At 38.0% G+C, this 17,795-nt stretch overlaps 1 protein-coding gene across 1 annotated transcript in view; it reads left to right on the top strand.

The window, feature by feature from the left end:
* The first annotated feature begins 1,334 nt into the window (after positions 1-1,334).
* LGSN (lengsin, lens protein with glutamine synthetase domain) overlaps positions 1,335-17,795 on the top strand; it is an 18,901-nt gene continuing 2,440 nt past the window's right edge. Inside the window, exons 1-4 of the mRNA XM_027766331.1 lie at positions 1,335-1,359; positions 3,388-3,422; positions 4,408-4,537; positions 12,266-12,432. Coding sequence (XP_027622132.1) covers positions 1,335-1,359; positions 3,388-3,422; positions 4,408-4,537; positions 12,266-12,432 — 357 coding nt within the window. The remainder of the gene's footprint in view (positions 1,360-3,387; positions 3,423-4,407; positions 4,538-12,265; positions 12,433-17,795) is intronic.

The raw sequence follows: 17,795 nt of genomic DNA, 5'->3' as shown, positions 1-17,795 counted from the left end.
TGTTTTCCGAATTCCAACAGTGGAAAAATCAGAATTAGAAACCAAACCTCATGAATATTGGTTAGTAGGCTTCTCACCGAACATCACATATGCTATACCCAAGGGCAACTGAAAGGTCAAGGAGAATAAAAATAATCTGTTGGAGGAGGGATAAAGCAGGAATCCAGTGAATTCGTTTTAGGTATTATAGCTATGCCTGTATTTTGATAACGTAGAAAATCAAAGGACTGGAAGAAATATATTGTTCATCTTGAAAGAAAAAAAATTGTGAGTGTTTCTGTGGATTAAGAGGCATGTACTTTAACTTAGTTTGGGGGTCTTATTGGTGAAATTCACAAGTTGGTAATTAAGTAAATTTTCTTTGTTTTCATAAGAAACTTTTACTTTCGACCTGATTTACAATATATGTGAGCAGGTGAATGTTTTGAAACAAACTTTCTAAGGGAGTGGATCTGTGACTTTTAGCAAGCAGAATGGTGTTTTGAAAATCAGAAAACCTATTTGAAAATACATCTGTCACTCACTTTCATGGCTTTGGGCACTAACTCTGGGTCTCTATTTTTCTCATTTGTAAAGTGGAGATTACCTCAAGGAGTATGCTGAAGAAAAAGCCTGACAAAGTGCTTAATTTTAGCATGTCATTTTTGAGTTGCAGGCTAGAATTTGAAACTGAATGGTATCAGATTTCTCAAAACTAAGGAAGAAGGTATCCCCAAAGGGGTCAAACTAAGACGCTGTTAGTCTGCTCAAATTCCTTTGTTATTTATACACTTAGCCAAGTATCTCATATTTTGAACAAGACTTCTTTAAAACACCAGAGGAATGTGTATTCATCAGGAGTTGCTAGGGATGATACCCTTGGTCAGGCAGATACAGATCAGGGAACTAGCTGGGAGCACAAAGAAACTTGAAGGGAGAACTATATGACCAGCTGTATTGTGACTCAAAATAACTCCCTGCAGCAGGAGACCTAGAGAAACAGAATTAACAAATCAAAGAGGCCTAAGAGCACATATTTTAGAGTAAACAAAGGATCTAAAACAGAATAAAAGGGAAATGCCTTAGGAATGGCCTGCTCTGCTTGAGGGACCTGTGTCTCTCTCTCTCTCCCTCTGCCTACCTTGACACTGGTCCATTCTCTCTGTGGAATGTGTCTCCACCTCCCTCAAGCCTTGTGGTCCCCTTGTCTCCTTGCCCTTCAATTCTTTGCTGTGATGAGGAGACACAGCCATCAGATTTTCTCAACATATATAAAACATCTGGCAAAAATAAAGTGATATATTGTGCATTTCTGGCAATGTAGTTTTAAATATAATGACTATGGGCCAGCTGTCATGGGGCAGGGTGATGCTGAAGCAGGTGAGACTCCATCTTGGAGGAGCGTCTCCATTATAAACTGTTAAATTCCTATGACTAATAACTCAGGGCTGATAGCTGGCTAAGGTTTCTGTCCTCTGGTGAATTTTCTGCCCCTCCCTGGAACTACAGGGTAACCTAAACACTGAGGGCGAGTTAGTACCTTGAATGGATTAGTACATTGAATGGATTAGTATGTTGAGTGGATTGGTGCCTTGAGTAGATTAGATTTCCTGCTTCTCTGACTCCTCCCTTTGATGTTGTGGAGGGCAGGATCTGAGCCCAGTCCCCACCCCAGACCTCCTGTTCCCCAATTCTCCCATAAAAGACCATGTCCAACCCCCAGTCAGGGCCAGAGATTTTGACTGTTAACTCCTCCGCACCTGCTGGCATAATAAACAGTTCTCCTAATATTTCGGAGTGCTGTTTTCCATTCCTTGGCATCTGGTTTTCTGCAACAATGCAATGCTCCACAATTCTGAGGGCACATGGGAAGGTATCAGGTGGTGTCGGGGCTGTGTCTTGAGGTTTCCCTGAACATGAAGGGTATGCATACATGCCTGTGATCCTGGCTGGCTGAGGTAGGGGGTGGATCACGGTGTGAAGACCCTGTTGGAAGTGCTTTCCTCTCTCACAAAATGATAAATAAATAAATAAATAAATAAAGTTTTTAAAAAGAAAAAAATGGTGAATATGTACAATAAGACTTTATATCATTGTCAGATTCTTTTAGAAGTGTATTAAAAAATTGGGGCCAGCAGGTGGAGTGGTGGTTAAGATGCTGGAATTCCCACGTGGCTGACCATGGTTCGAGTCCCGGACCTGGTAGCTTTCTTTTTCACTCTCCCCCTCTCTCTCTCTGTTTTTGGCAAAATTCATGTGAAAAATAATAATAACAATAATAAATAAATAATTCTTTAAAAAAAGAAGTATATTAAAAAATTAATGCAAATATTTGAATAAAATCATTTCAGTTTTTTAAAAAAGAGGTTTTTGCCTTAGGTCATGTGTGCTCACTGGAGAGAAACAGATAATGAGAGAGAAAGTGAGAAATATCCCTCTGGGGGAATAACTGTGCCACACTCCCTTCTCTTCTGTTCTCCTTCTGGGATCTTGGGCATGTAGTCACACATGCCCAGTGTGATTTTCAAATCACCAGGTCCAGAACTCTACTCTATCACATAAGTACTGTATGATGCAAATAATATAAGATAATCTGGAGTGAAAGGGATCACATTTTCTTCTTCTTTATTTTTAAATTGCCCTGGGATACAGAAGCGTGAACGAGGAAAAAGAGAGAGAGAGAGAGAGGAAGCACCACTCAATGAGGTGTGCTCATGCTGTAATCACCTTTCCTTCACCTCTCCTTCCTGTAGGGATTTTGGGCATGCACACACATGTGCCTGGCATATTTTTCAAGCCCCCAGGGTGGAATTAGACCCACACTTAGCCATGTGGCATCTGGGTCCCACTGCACTACAAACTGGCTAAGAACACATTTTCTAATAAGCAAAACTTTAAAATTTTAGAAAAAACTTTGTTTTATGAAATCTATCTTTGTTAATATGAGAGCCCCCCCCAAAGTTCATGGAAAATGTGCATTATGAAAAAACTACGCATGAATATTGAAAAATTTTTGCACCAAAATAAGCTTTTACTCTACTTCCACTTTTCTACGAACATTAATGTTTTTTTTTTAATTTGTGGGAAAGCACATGCACACACATGGCAACGAGAGGAAAAAAGCACCCTTCACAAGGTGTGGCCACGCGGCAATTCCTTTCCTTCAGTGCCCTAGCCTGTTCGCTCGCTCACACGCATGTCTAGCATGTTTCAGGCAAACACAGTCAGGAATTTGAATTACAGCTGCCATGTGGGATCTGGCTTCTCTACAGCAGTGCTCTGCCTCAGCACCATGAAGCCAGCATCCATGGACTTTTTGAAGTACCCTTGTATAGTAATAATAATTATAATGAATCATATACCAACACGAAATATTGAAAATCCTTTTGTTCCCCTTCTTTTATTTAGCCTTTGGAGGCCAAACTGGTTTTATGGATAAATTGGTACAACTTTTTGCCAGCAACCACTCTGGACATATATTTATATAACTTGTCCACAGATACATAACCTCTCAGAACCTGCCCCTCGAAAAAGACAATAGCTCAAAACACTTAGAATATAATTTTTGACCCTCACCCTGTCACTTCCCTCTCTCTTCAAACCACCATGAGAAGCTTGTGAAATTCTAAAAATACTAGTGTCAGTTTTTAAACATGTGCTATATTTTCTTGGTGATAGCTTTTGTGTCCCGGGACTGCAGGGTGATTCTGTCCACAGTTGGTGCTTAGATGCCTGAGCCTCAGTGCCAGCACCTGCCTCACTGCCCCACTCCCTGCTGGGAGTATTCTGTCAAGGATAATAACTGGATTGTAAAAGTTAGGTTATTTTGCTTTCAGTGTATTTCTTTAGAGTTTTCCTAAGCTGTAAAACAGTTTGAGTGGACATTTGCTTCACAAATATAAAAGCAGTCACAAAATAGCACTTCATAAATACAATGCTTTTCCAAAGCAAAGTAAATATTGATGCATTAGGGATGAAGGCAAAAGAAAAGAGATGAAAATTCAATTCTTGAGATACTTATGCCTTTGGTCAAAAAACTTAGAGATCTTAAAAACATAGCAATCATAAAAGTGAACTTCATAGCTGAAATGGGTTTATAAAATTATTTAAGAATAAATAATATGAAATATCTTGAAGTAAAAAATAGAGATAGAAATGTTGAGGAGTTAGGCAAGAGCTTATTCTATTTAAGGGCATTTTTTTATTCCACATATAAAAGAAGATACAGAAAAAGCAGCCTGTCAGCACAATTGGGCTTCTTCATTTTGTGTGACTCAAGTGGATGTAGAGGTGACAAAACTGACCTCATTATAAAAGTCTCCTCTGCCCATTTTAAAACCTAGCCATCTGATTGCCAGACCTTTTAACATCTAAATTTAATTGCTTGTATGGTGTGTTATTTGGCTTTTGCTTTGTTAATTATTACAGGACACAACAAGAGATGAAGATAATGAGACGGAGGCCAGCAAGATAAATAAATTAAGACGGACAAGAAAGAAAGTCACCAAACCACATATTTCAACTGAAGTGGGAGAAATGGATCTGTCCAATTCAAACGGTATCTAACTGTGATTCCTCAGAAATGGTGTGGTCAGGGACACTCTAGCTGGTCTCCCTTTTCATACAAATTTTTCTTTTGTTGCCTACAAGAAGCCAAAGAACAAAGAAATGAAATTTATTCTTATCTAGGAATCATAAAAATGGCAAATAAAAGCTTATGATGTAAATATTTAGAAATAACTAGTAAAAATATTCTGAATTTCAGAAGGGTTTGAGCTAGGGTGATAGTAATAGAAAAAGGAGAGAATGAAATAAAGAAACGTAGAACAGGACAAGAAGTACTTAAAATATTTAAATGTATGATAGCATGCATGTCTATCATGGAGAGAGACAGAGAGAAAAGAAGATGGTCTTGTCATGCCATGATCCCCTTCCTCCAGCCTGTCAGGGCCTTTGGCGAGCATGGCTGGCACATTTCAGGTTGACTTGCTCAAGGATGTCCACTGTGGTCAACTACTCAGCTTCTAGCTCTACAGTCTAGTGCACTATTGGACTATGCCACCATGCTGGGTCAAGAAGCCCATCTTTGCTCTGAGAATAATATAAAGATCATTGTGAGGATTTGAGAGGCCACAGAAAAGGTGTGGAACATGTTTTCAAACCACATGTTAGAATTCCAACCAGACTCCAATAGATCTGACACCATGCTGACACTAGAGTTAATCTGGGCAACAGAAGCAATTCTAGCAACAGTGATCTTCTAAGGTAGTGGCAGTAGGAATTACCAGCATATGATTATAGTAAAAAGCAGCTGCTTTTTGTAGTTTTTACTATTGTTTTTTAAATTTCCTATAGACAATGAACTTCCTTATGACTTAGTGTGGACCAGTCCCACTGCCCCTTATTTGATATGTCTCTGCCTGGGGGTACACTATTTTCTCACGTATTCCTCTCCATATACTACTAAAAGATCATTGAAAGCAATATATTTTGACATTTTTCCTTATGACCACAGAGAGGATCAGAAACTAAATAGTGCGCCTTAAACTGGGGGGTTCAGTTAAACCAGTTGTGAACCTAGCTCTGCTGAGTCTCACCTGTCATATGATGACAAAGACCCCCAGAACCTGACAGTAGTGACAAAGCCATTGTCCCCAAGGTATCAGCCAATGCTCCCAGTTGTGAATTTAACCCAAACTCTGGTTAGGATTTATTGGTAAGGATTGTAGCATAAACTGGTTTATAGCTTAAGTGACTGACCCCATGTTTGTATTTAATTAGAGATAATATATTATTGGTTGAGGAGTGCTAGTCTGGGAGTCAGAACACTTAAGAGAATTTATCCACATATTGATTAAGTACTTTGCAGTTTTCTTTACCCTCTAGGCTGCTCATCTGGAAGTTGCAATGGAAGATCTCTCATTTCTTCAAAAAGTGGAATTCTGTTATTCTGAGTTGCTAGCTTACAGGTAGTGGCATAATTATTTTAGTACATGAGTTAAATCTAGTTAAAAAAAGTGAAGCTATAGTGAAAAAGTTGAGCAAACAAGCCTTGGAAAGGTGGGACTATAGCAAATGTGAAGTTAGAGGGAGAGTGTTCACCATGGTACCTCAACTTCTGACACCAATGGCAGGTGTTAGAGTTTTCCAAGACTAACCTTAGCTTTTATAATTTGCTGGAAGGACTCACAGAATTCACTGAAAGTTGTTATACTAACTACAGTGAAAAGATACAGATTAAAATCAGTTATGGGGTGAAATCCAGGAAAATTCTAAGCACGGAGTAGCCACTTGTCCTTTCTCAACAGAGTCATGGAAAGTCCTGTTCTCTTGGCAAAGACACGTGATAATGGGCATGGAGTATTGCCACCCAGGGAAGCCCATCCGTGTCTTGATGTCCAGACGCTTAACTGGGGCTCCAAGGTTAACTGGCTGTATAGTTAATGTCAGTTTTTAGTCTCTCTAGGGATCGAGTTGATATTACATGACTTCAAGTCCCTACCGTAAATGACACTTAGACTTTCCTACATGGCCCATAGTTCCCAAGTAGACAAAGACATTCTTGTTAGGTAGAATAGACTGAGGATTTAGAAATTACTTCTGAGAGACCAAGAACAAAGGGCCAGATCTCTCCTTATGCAAAGTTAAATGTTTTATTACATATAAGGTCTAAGGAGAAGCTGGAAATGAACACTACCCAGACTCCATATTTATTTATCATTTATTATTTTAAGTTTTTTTTTTTTTTCACATGCACTCACCAGAAGGAGGGGGGGTGTAGTGAGAAAGCAAGCCACCAGGTCCAGGGTTCAAACCACAGTCAGCCATGTGGGAAGTCCAGTGCCTTAACCACCATACTACCTGCTGACTTCCAGACTCCATTTTATTCATCTTCTATTGCCACCATAATAAACTTAGCATCTTTAAAAAACTCACAAAGGTATTATCTCAGTTCTGTTTGTTAGAAGTCTAGATTGGGTCAGCTGGCTGGCTGCTCTGCTTCAAGTTTCGCAAGGTCTAAATAAAAGTGATGGCATCTGGGTTTTCCCCAGAGACTCCTAGGGAACAATATGCTTCCAAGTTCACTCAAATTGTTGGGAGAATCTAGTTCCTCATGATTTTAGGACTGGGATTCCTGTTTCCACTGAGGTGGCCTTATCTCCCAGCAGTCTCTTTTTTGTTCCTTATTTCAGAGTAATGCCTCAACTGCTTTTTCATGGCTGGAATCTCTCTTAATTCTTCTTTCACATCCCTTTTCTACCTTCCACTGGAGAACGTTTTCTTCTTTTAAGGGCTCATTCGAACAATCCAAGATACACTCCCTTTTTGGAGGCCCATACCTTAATTACGTTTGCCAAGTCCCATTTACCATACAAGTTAACTTATTTGCAGGTGCCAGGGCTTCGGGTATGGTAGACAGCTTGGAGGAGCCATTCTGCCTATCACACCATCTCTCATCTCTGAATGAATCTGTTTTGGCTTCATGAATTTCCCTGCAAAGTGAAAAAATTAAGCACTGGCAGTCTGAAAATATCAGGAACTGTCTATGTAAATGTTCTCAGGGCTAGGGACGTAGTGCCAGTGGCAGGCTGGTGTCAGGCAATAGGCAGGAGTGCTGATCGTAACAAGCTAAAGAAGAGGCAGCAAACTTTGGCCCAAAGGCTGTTTGACTTGCTGGACAGTTGTTGTTTATAAAGTTTATGAACTGCACATAGCTGCCCCTTTTTTCCCTCTAAAATGGTACAGCTAAGTGGTTGTAATAAATATCACATTACCTGCAATGTTGCAGAGTTTACTATTTAGCCCTTTATAGGAAACATTTTCCACCCCGTAAACTAAAAGATACACTCCCTGTCTGGGCAACCTCAGTCTTCCAGCCAATAGATGCTGTGGAGAAATATCCACCATTGTGGCTAGATCTAGCTTCAAGAGATGCCAAAAATTCATGTATAATTTTCTAATAAGTTAAATTCCGCCACCTAGTTCAAAAAAATCTTGTAAACACTGAGAAGACTAATCAGAAAACAGTTGCTGGACACATTGGACCCTTCACAGTTTGTGAATCTTGTTTTATATATTCTTGTTTCTGCCACACACAAAAAAGGATGTAATTTGCCACTTCTTAGTCTTATGTCAAAAACAGGGGGGGACCAGCAGTTAGCATAATGGCTTTGTCACTGGACTCCCATGTAGTCGACTGTGGTTCGAGTCCTGTACCCGACTTAAACTCACACCGGGCGTGTGTGTGTGCATGCCCAAGATCCCAAGAGGAGAATGGAGAAGGGATTGCAGCGTGGCCATCTCCCCCCCACCCCCCGCCCCGGGGGTTGATTTCTCACTCTCTGTCTCTCTGTCTCTCTTTGTCTTTCTGGCGAGCACATGTGCCCTATGGCAAAAACTTCTCCAAAAAAAAAGGGAGGGAAGGGGAGGGAAACTGGTGTCCTGAGCTCTTTATGCAGGAATTGTTCTCTGCAACTGAAATATGTCCTTATTGTCACTGAACACAGAGGATTGCAGCGTGGCCATCCCCCCCCCCCCCCCCGCCCCGGGGGTTGATTTCTCACTCTCTGTCTCTCTGTCTCTCTTTGTCTTTCTGGCGAGCACATGTGCCCTATGGCAAAAACTTCTCCAAAAAAAAAGGGAGGGAAGGGGAGGGAAACTGGTGTCCTGAGCTCTTTATGCAGGAATTGTTCTCTGCAACTGAAATATGTCCTTATTGTCACTGAACACAGACAACATTTCTCCAGGGACTTCTAGTTGCTGTAGAGCTTAGAGGTTTTCTTTTTTTCTCTTCCCTAATGTTTTCTCATTTTTCCCTGTAAACATTCACAGCAGTAAAACTTCCTGTATAAAAGCACATCGATTTAATTTATTAGTCCTTTGAGAGGATAGAAAAGGAGAACACCTCCTAGGAACCACACTGTAAGAAAAACAAATGAGGCCCTGAACTGGCAATTATCTGCCTGCTATTCATCATGTGCAGTTGGGAAAGACTGACCAAAATCTTTAATTGTAAGTAACAAGTATGATTTATTTGAAGAAAAGAAATTCAGACAATGATGCGGCAAGTTTAGTTGACGACTTGAAAATGAAATTAGGTTGGATACAGTTCTCCCTCATATTTGTTGAAAGAATTGAACTTTTAAATAAAAAAAACTGATACTTAGAATACATAGTAAAATATGTCATGCCAATTTTTACATATTAATTAGACACATCAAATCAAACAAGATGTGTTCATTCATTCACTCACACATTCACTTATTCAAGAAATAGTTATTGAATACATACGATATGCCTGTTTGACTCCAGGTACTAGGGATATAGCAGGAAGTAAAACTAAGCTCCTGTTCGCACAGAGTTGGAAGGTAAGCAGGAACAACAGACGGTAAACGTGACTGAACAATATGGCAGACAGCAGCAAGAATGCTGAAGAAATGGAAATAGGACAGAACCCTGTTACAGGCTGCATTGTGTCTCTTCAAAATTCAAGCCACCTGGTGGGGTATTTGTTGTTATGATAGCCAACTAATACACTTACTCACTGTTTAGACACAGTGCAACTTGGAGGCATTAAAGTGAATAAAGGGTGGACCTGTCCACATTGTGGTCAAGCCTTATAGAATTAATATTCCAGGTGATTATGTTTTATTATTGTTTTTAGCGCTTTGATGATGTGAAACTTTCCCACCTTTGCATTTAATAGCATATTTACTGTTCATAATTCCCCTACTCAAGAATATAAAGTTCTACAAGGGCAGGGCTTTATCTGGCTGTTTTCTAGGTATGCATCCAGTGAGAATAATATATACTAATAACAAAGAAAAATCTATCTCAAGTGGATGAATATGACTCTATTTTAAAACAATACATGTTATTAAAGAAAATACAGAAGATACAAATAAGGCAAAGAACTAGTAAGATTACCTGTCATCCTATTATTGGCCAACCAAAAACTGACTTTTTTTTAAAAAATAGGCAATGCCTTTATTATAGCTTATATAAATTTGCTAATTATGTTTTGAATACTCATTATCTGAAAATTTCCAAATTTTGAAATGTCTGTAAATTTTATTTTAAAGAGCATTATTTAACTCGAAAGGAACACCCAATAGTTCAGAAAAGATTGGGAACTCAGCAACTGCTAATTTCGCATGAAGCATGGTAACTGCTACAGTTTAATTGTTTGTGCTAAATGGAAGGTGTTACAAAGCCCCAGGAGTCTCAGAGTGGCCAAATGTACCAGTGACAGGACATTATCTCTAATACATTTGCATAGGTGGAACCAGTAATTTGTTTTCCTCATGCTTCATGTACTTAAAATCTACTTAATCTACATTTTTATACTGTTGATCTTTACGCTTACTTTTAAAGCCTAATTATATGTTGAAAAAGGATACTCAGGTTTCTCTTTAAAAGTACAGCTGCTCAATGTCAGCTAGATTGACGGTGTTTGGATACATCACAGGCATGGTGCCATTTTCTAGGGTTAGAGTAATTGCTCTCACGTTAGGTGTTTAAGTAGCATTTATATGGTGCTTACTGCCTGCCAGTAACTGTTAAATAACTTGTTTAATTCTCATAACAAGCCTGTGAAGTAGGTAATACTGTATCAATGAGAAAGCAGAGGCACAGAGAGGATAACAGAGTTGCTGGGGCAAAGGCAGGATTTGGAAGGAGGCAGATGAGATTCATGTCTTGTGCTGAACCACTATACTCTGCTGTCTCTGCTAAAAGTTCTGACAGTAACTAACATTCATAATGGGTGCTGTGTTCCTGACCCTTCTATGTACTGTAGACAGATTCATTTATTTCATGGTAATTAATGAGCCACTCACCAGGAACCAGAAAGTCTGGGTTCTAGTTTCAGCTTTGGCAATGAACTGATGGTGTGACTGGGGGCATCTCATTGTACCTCCCTGGGACTCAAGCTAATGAATTGGTTAGAGCCAATGATTTATCTTTTTAAAATTTTTTTTTTTTTTTAAATTTTGGAGAGGTTTTTGCTGTATGGGTGCGTGTGCTCTTCAGAAAGATAGAGACAGAGAGAAAGTGAGAAATCAACTTCCAGGGGGAATGGCCATGCCACAATCCTTTCTCCTCCATTCTCCTCTCGGGATCTTGGGCATGCACGCACATGCTCCCAACATGAGTTTAAGCCACTGGGTCCAGGACTCAAACCATGGTCGACTACATGGGGAGTTCAGCGACATAGCCATTACGCTAACTGCTGGTCCCAAGAGCCAATGATTTACTTTCAAAGTCCCTTCTGGCTCTAAAAGTTTGACAATTTGTAGACTATCTTAAAAGTCTTGAAACGAACATTCATATTATGTTTCCAATTTAGAAGTTGAGTATGTATTTATAGCTCCTTTTTCATCTCTTACATTCTCATTAAAAAAAAATACTGGTTTAGTGATTTCAAATAGTTTTAACAATTTTGACAGAGAAATGTAGACCTGTTAGATTTAGATGTCATTATAAGATATATCAAAAATTCCAAAACAACAAAAAAACAAAACAAAACAGCAGAAAATAAACAAAACGAATTTAACCTTCAATCATAAAATAACTTTTAATTTAGATATTACCTGTTAATTCAATAAGCCCCAAATGTTTTCAATAATAGTTGTGTGTGTGTGTGTGTGTGTGTGTGTGTAGACTTTTATGGTGCCAACACTGAATGTGTTCTACTATGGCATCTTTTTTTAAAAAAATTGTTTATATCACATTTAATCACATATTTCTTTACAGTTTATAACATTTCTTTACCCAGCATGATTACTATATACTTCAGTTAAGACAAAGACATTACTTTGCATCATCAGCAGCAAATAATTTTATTTAGTTTGCTATAGGGCAAGTCTGAGAGAGATAGAAAGAGAGAGAAAACAAGCCCCCAGGTCTGGGACTCAAATAGCAGTCAACTATGTGCAAGTCCAGCACCTTAACCACCATGACACCTGTTCACCCCCAAACTGGTTTTAATTTCCACAAGCAAAGAGATTTTTCAGAAAGCACCTACATATATTGTTACGTACTTAGCAAAAATTATTAACTTTAACCTACTCCTGACTGATAAACCAGCTCTGTTGACACACAAAATTCTCGAGAAGATGAGAAAGGCAGGTAAGAAAGGTAAGATCTCCAACTGAAAGCCAATGACCTGATATCTAGATGATGCTTTCACCAAAAATCATACTAACGAATCCACTCCTCTGTAATTTCCTTTTGCTTCTCAGTTCATCATGATCCTGGTAACATAGTATCATCCTTTATTTTACAGATCACACCAGGGACAACAGTCAAATTCTGACCCCACCTCAACTCTCTTCTAGAATGAAACACATTAAACAAGAGATGGCCAAAAATCACCTCCAGTTTGTGCGATTTGAAGCAACAGACCTCCATGGCGTGTCCAGGTCTAAGAGTATCCCTGCACAGTTTTTTCAAGTGAGTTGCACATGCAGTTATAATTTTATGTAATTTCTTGACCATTAGCAGCAAATGTTGATTATTACTCTTCTTTATAGCAATTCAAGCTGAAAACAAATATTTTATTTTGTTTCTTCCCTGTCCTCCCTTAAACACATTACTGTTCCCCAAGGAACTGAGTAGATACCCTCAGCTCTCAAACAGCAATTCGTTCATCCAATAGAAATGCAAAACTAATTAAGACTGGTAATTTTAGTCCTTCTGCCTTGAGTAATTTTCTTCTACAGAATTATCTTTTCTCCTTTATTGCAATTATGAAGATTATATTTTATTTGACGTGAGAAAATTGCAACAGAAGACCCAAGAGCAAATATAAAAGGGAAAAAATGATTACATAGAAAGACTTTGCTAGATAAAAAGCATATTCCTTTCAGCTCCTAATCCTGATAAGAAACACCTCATTGTAGTTAGATGACTTAATGACTATTATTAAATTCTTGAAAATGTTTATATCAAGAAACATTGTATTTTTGCACGTTTTGAAACCTTCTGTTTTCATGGTTTGTTTAAATCATGTGTTTATTTTGATGACTCCTTTGTTGTTACTTAAACATCAAATTTCTTAAGAAAAGACATCAGTCAATACCGTTGAGGAAAATTAAGTATTTTCTCTATTTAATCATTTAATAAGGATATCATAATTTTATAATTTTAATATCTAATAGCATTTTTTTCACTTGATTTATGTTGGGAAAAACTGGACATCTCGAAACATTTTTAAAAAATTCCAACAGACTCAAATTATTTTCTTAAGACATTCTTTGGAATTTGCCTGAAGATATTGTTTCCTCTTCATGAAGACAAGAACATGTGTTAGATAATTTTGATAATGAAATGTGAAATTTCCTGTGGATGGGTCCATAATATAATTCACATGAATCTCTTTTATTTATTTATTTATTTATTTATTTTTGGAGAGGTTTTTGCTATAGGGCACGTGTTCTCGTGAGAAAGAGAGAAATGGAGAGACAGAAAGGGAGAAATTACCCCTCCCCCTGGGGGGATGGCCATGCCGCAATCCCTTCTCCATTTTCTTTTGCTTCTCAATTCATCATGATCCTGGTAACATAGAATCACGGGATCTTGGGCACGCACGCACACGCACCAGGTGTGAGTTTAAGTGACCGGGTCCGGGACTCGAACTACAGTCTACTACATGGGAGTCCAGCAACATACTCACTAGGCCAGCTGCTGCTCCCCACATGAATCTCTTTCAATCAATAAGAAAACATAGCTGGCATTTCAAGCATTTACAAGAGACCTCACTGTTTGCTATTCAGTATCTGTCAAATTTTAATCACTTATTTCAGTAATGGCATCTAAAAGCTACGTATTTAGAATAGCACTATAGTTTGTCGATGGAATCCTTTATAAAAATATAAAAATATGTTGCTTACATTTGCTGAAGACTGATATATCTGATGCAAAAAATTTCTGCATTTTTCCTCCCAAACTGCTGTTTAAAGTATCCCACCTATTAGAATCACTTTTTTTACCCCTGGACTATAGCCTGGAAAAAGTTTGTTTACCATAAGAATTTTGGTACAACTCATCATATATCCTCATAATAGTTATTTTTACTCCCTGTATTCTAATAACTCACCTTCTTATTCAGTACTTAGTTATTCCTATCTTATTCTCACTTAAAAATCATCAAGTATCTATGTACTTTCTAACAAACATTTCAAATCCATTGTGGAATGCATAAAGGCATAAATCATAATGGATCTTTACATTATAAGTAATTTAATATTAAATCATTTATTTTTTCAAATTTTATTGTGAATGCACATTAAAATAGGTTTACTTGTACAAACTAATCTAAACTACATGTGTTTACATGTGTGTGTAGATATATAAATACCCACACATGTGTGTGTATGTGTGTGTACATACACAATTTTGTATGGGAAATTCATTAAACGAAAAGTAGAGTCAATAGTTTGATTCTGCCCATGGCTTAGTGAAAAGTAATTATGATCTCTAGAAAAAAAAATTAAATAACTTTTTTTTATTTGTGGGAAATAAAATATCAAGTTGTAAATAATTTAGTTAGACTGTGAAGATTTATCAGAGATAATACAATATATCTTCTTCATTTACAGCTGAAGAAAGTGAGGCTCAGAAAGTTAAGGGAAGTTTTCTTGAAATCATGCAGGCCCAGCTAGGACATTAGTTACTCTTCATATCCAGCTCAGCTTAATATTTCATTTTATTCTTCATCTGAGCTAAGCATTCTTTCTTATTAATTCAAAAAAATACCGATTTTAAAAAATGGACCCTGAATTAAGAATATGGAAAAAGCCTGTTACATAACTGGAAAAGGCCAAGTAGGAAATAAATGATAAAATGATGTCTGCTTTTTTTTTTTTTAAAAGGTTTTTTTGCCATAGGGCTTGAGCGCTCACCAGAGAGGGAGACAGTGAGAGGGAAAGTAAGAAATCACTATGCAGAGAGGATGGTCAAGCCATAACCCCTTCTCCGATTCTCTTCTTGGGACCATGGGTATATATGCACATGCACCAGGTGTGATTTTTCAAGCCATTAGGTCTGGGACACAAATGGTAGTTGACCATGTGGAAGTGCCTTAACTGCTGTGCCTCCTGCTGGTCCGACATCTGTTCTTTTTAGAGAGCTTGTGCCTGGCTTGTGCTAAATGCCTTACAAACATGAACACAGTTAAACCTTACAATACACTTATACTCCCTCTGGTGCATCAAAGAGGGTAGCTTTTATTTAAATAATATGCAGATAAATTTAAAAATTTTTTTGATACGTTCAAAACAAGATTTATTGGTATAGAACTCATAACTATTTATTTATTTTCAAAAAGTGACCTTTACAAAGGTCCAAATTTCAGTTGTCGTAGGGTTTGAGCTTTTCTGCAAAACTTTATTGAGTTCATAGCAATCCATATTGGAAAGTGATGTCTGAGTGCTTTATACCTAAATGCAATTTAATATAGTACATTGACATGAACAAGTTCTATTCAGAAAGATTCCCACAACCAATCAAAGGTAGTTCAAATTCACCAGAACTAAAAAAGAATAGAGAAAATTATAGTGTTAGGAAAAAATGCTCAAAAAATATGAATTAAATGGTCTGAAGAACAAAGTGTGTATTTTTACTGTTCTTCAACTTTGTGAAGAACTATTGGAGTAAAATGGTAACCAACTACTCTCGACTCTTCATAAACAACTGAACACAAACCTACATTCCAATTGTAGGAATTCTTGGATAGCACATGAATAAAATGCATTATCCCTATTTCAGATACATACAGAACTAACACAAGATTTTCAGACTAAAAAATTGACAAGTAGGGAATTGACATTATTTCCCGCAGTAACAGTTTTATGTAGAAGACGTCATATGAAAGTTTTCTAAGGGTGCCAGCTGATGATGTGGTGGTTAGGGCAGCTGGATCCCACATGGCTGACTGTGTGGTTAAGTCATGGACACGGTGGCTCAAAAAACACACCAGGCGCATGTACCCACATGACCAGAATCCTGAAAAGATGGAGAAATGGAGAAGGGATTGTGGTGTGACCATTTCACCATGGGGGTGCTTTCTCACTCTCCTTTCTCTCTCTCTCTGGTGAGTGCACACACTCTCTGACAAAGCAAAAAAAAGCAAAAGGAAAGAAGTTTAATTTCTTAAACTGGGACCAGGAGATGGCGTTATGGTTATATCACTGAACTCCCACATGGCGGCCTTGGTTCAAGTCGTGGACCTAGTAGCTTGAAAATTACACTGGACATGTGTGCATGCGTGCCCAAGATCCTAGTAGAAGAGATTGTGGCATGGCCATTGCCCTTGAAGGGTTAGTTCTCACTTTCCCTCTCTCTGCTTCTGTCTCTGTCTCTCTGGTGAATACATGTGCCCTGTGGCTAAAACCTTTTAAAAATAAATAAATAAAAACAATACAAAATTAATCTGCATTAACTTTATAAAGAAAAGTGCTCTAAGATTTCTCAATGTATATGCAGAGTTTTTTTTTTAACAAAAACTTTATTCAGTTCATTTAGAGAATACTGGCAAAATAAATTTCAGTTGCAATTTCATATGTATCAAAAATGCAGGTGTTATATGTAACAGTAACTTACACGTTAATAATAAACTATAGTTTCGCAAAAGATGTAAACGTTTTGCACACCAGCTAGTCCTTTCTTTTAGGCAAACTGCTCTTTTTGTATGCAGAATTTATATATACATGTCCTTGGGAGAGGTCAAAAATTAAATAAGCACCAAACTGTGCTAGGTTCACTCAACTTTTTATTGGTGAAAGTCAATTTGGATTAGCCAGGTCAAAATTGCATTTGAAAATATGTGTAGGGATGGAAAGTCAGGATGGTGGAAAGGCAATGGCTTAAATTAGGCAGAGGCAGAAGAATGGACCAGTAGATGTTTCTGCTGGCCCCAGCCCCTCCTCGGGTGCTATGTTCTTAGGGACCTGGAGGCAACATAAAAAACTGTCTTGCAGAATGTTAAAATGTTTTACTAACCTCACTTATTGACTTTCTGGAAAGCAAACTTTATAGTCAGGACTTCTACACCCATGAATATAACCTTCAATATACAAGGCCTTGTTGATATTTCTGAAACACACTTTCTAGAAATGATGTTATGTGTCTGTTCAACTTTATAATCTTAGCACTTTCTCCTGCCTGGCAAAGGCTAAATACATGACCAAATACTTTGAATGCTAGAGCTATATGCCTAGAAAATGCCTTAGTGGGACTAGCAGTTGGCATAATGGCTATGTTGCTGGACTTTCACGTAGTCAACCATGGTTTGAGTCCCAGACTCGGTGGCTTAAACTCACTCTGGGCACATGTGCATGTGTGCCCAAGATCCCAAGAAGAGAATGGAGGCGAAGGGATTGCAGTGTGGCCACCCCTCTGGGGAGTGATTTCTCTCTTGCGGTCTCTCTGTCTCTCTCTGGCTTTTTGGTGAGCGCACGCACCCTATAGCAAAAACCTCTTCAAAAACAAAAACAAAAACAAAACAAAAACAAAAAAACCTTAGCAATATCTAGTTTAATGCTTTTGTTGTACAAACACAGAAGCTGAGGCACCTGGGTCAGTGACTTGTCTAGCCTCACAGAGGCAGTTGATGAAAAGACCAGAAGTCAGATCTGTGGACACCCAGTGCATGCCCACTGGAAATCTACAACATTTGAAAACTACGATTTGGAGATCTAGGTCCACATTCACAGATGAATTTTCTGGGACTCTGTGAGATGGTAAAGTAGTTAATTCTTTTTTTTTTTTTTTTTTTTTTTTTATTTTTTAGAGAGTTTTTTTTTTTTGGGCCATTG

Source organism: Tupaia chinensis, unplaced genomic scaffold, assembly GCF_000334495.1.
Source record: "Tupaia chinensis unplaced genomic scaffold, TupChi_1.0 Scaffold142543_1, whole genome shotgun sequence".
NCBI classification, from domain to species: domain Eukaryota; kingdom Metazoa; phylum Chordata; class Mammalia; order Scandentia; family Tupaiidae; genus Tupaia; species Tupaia belangeri.
This window is presented reverse-complemented; position numbering and strand designations above follow the sequence as displayed.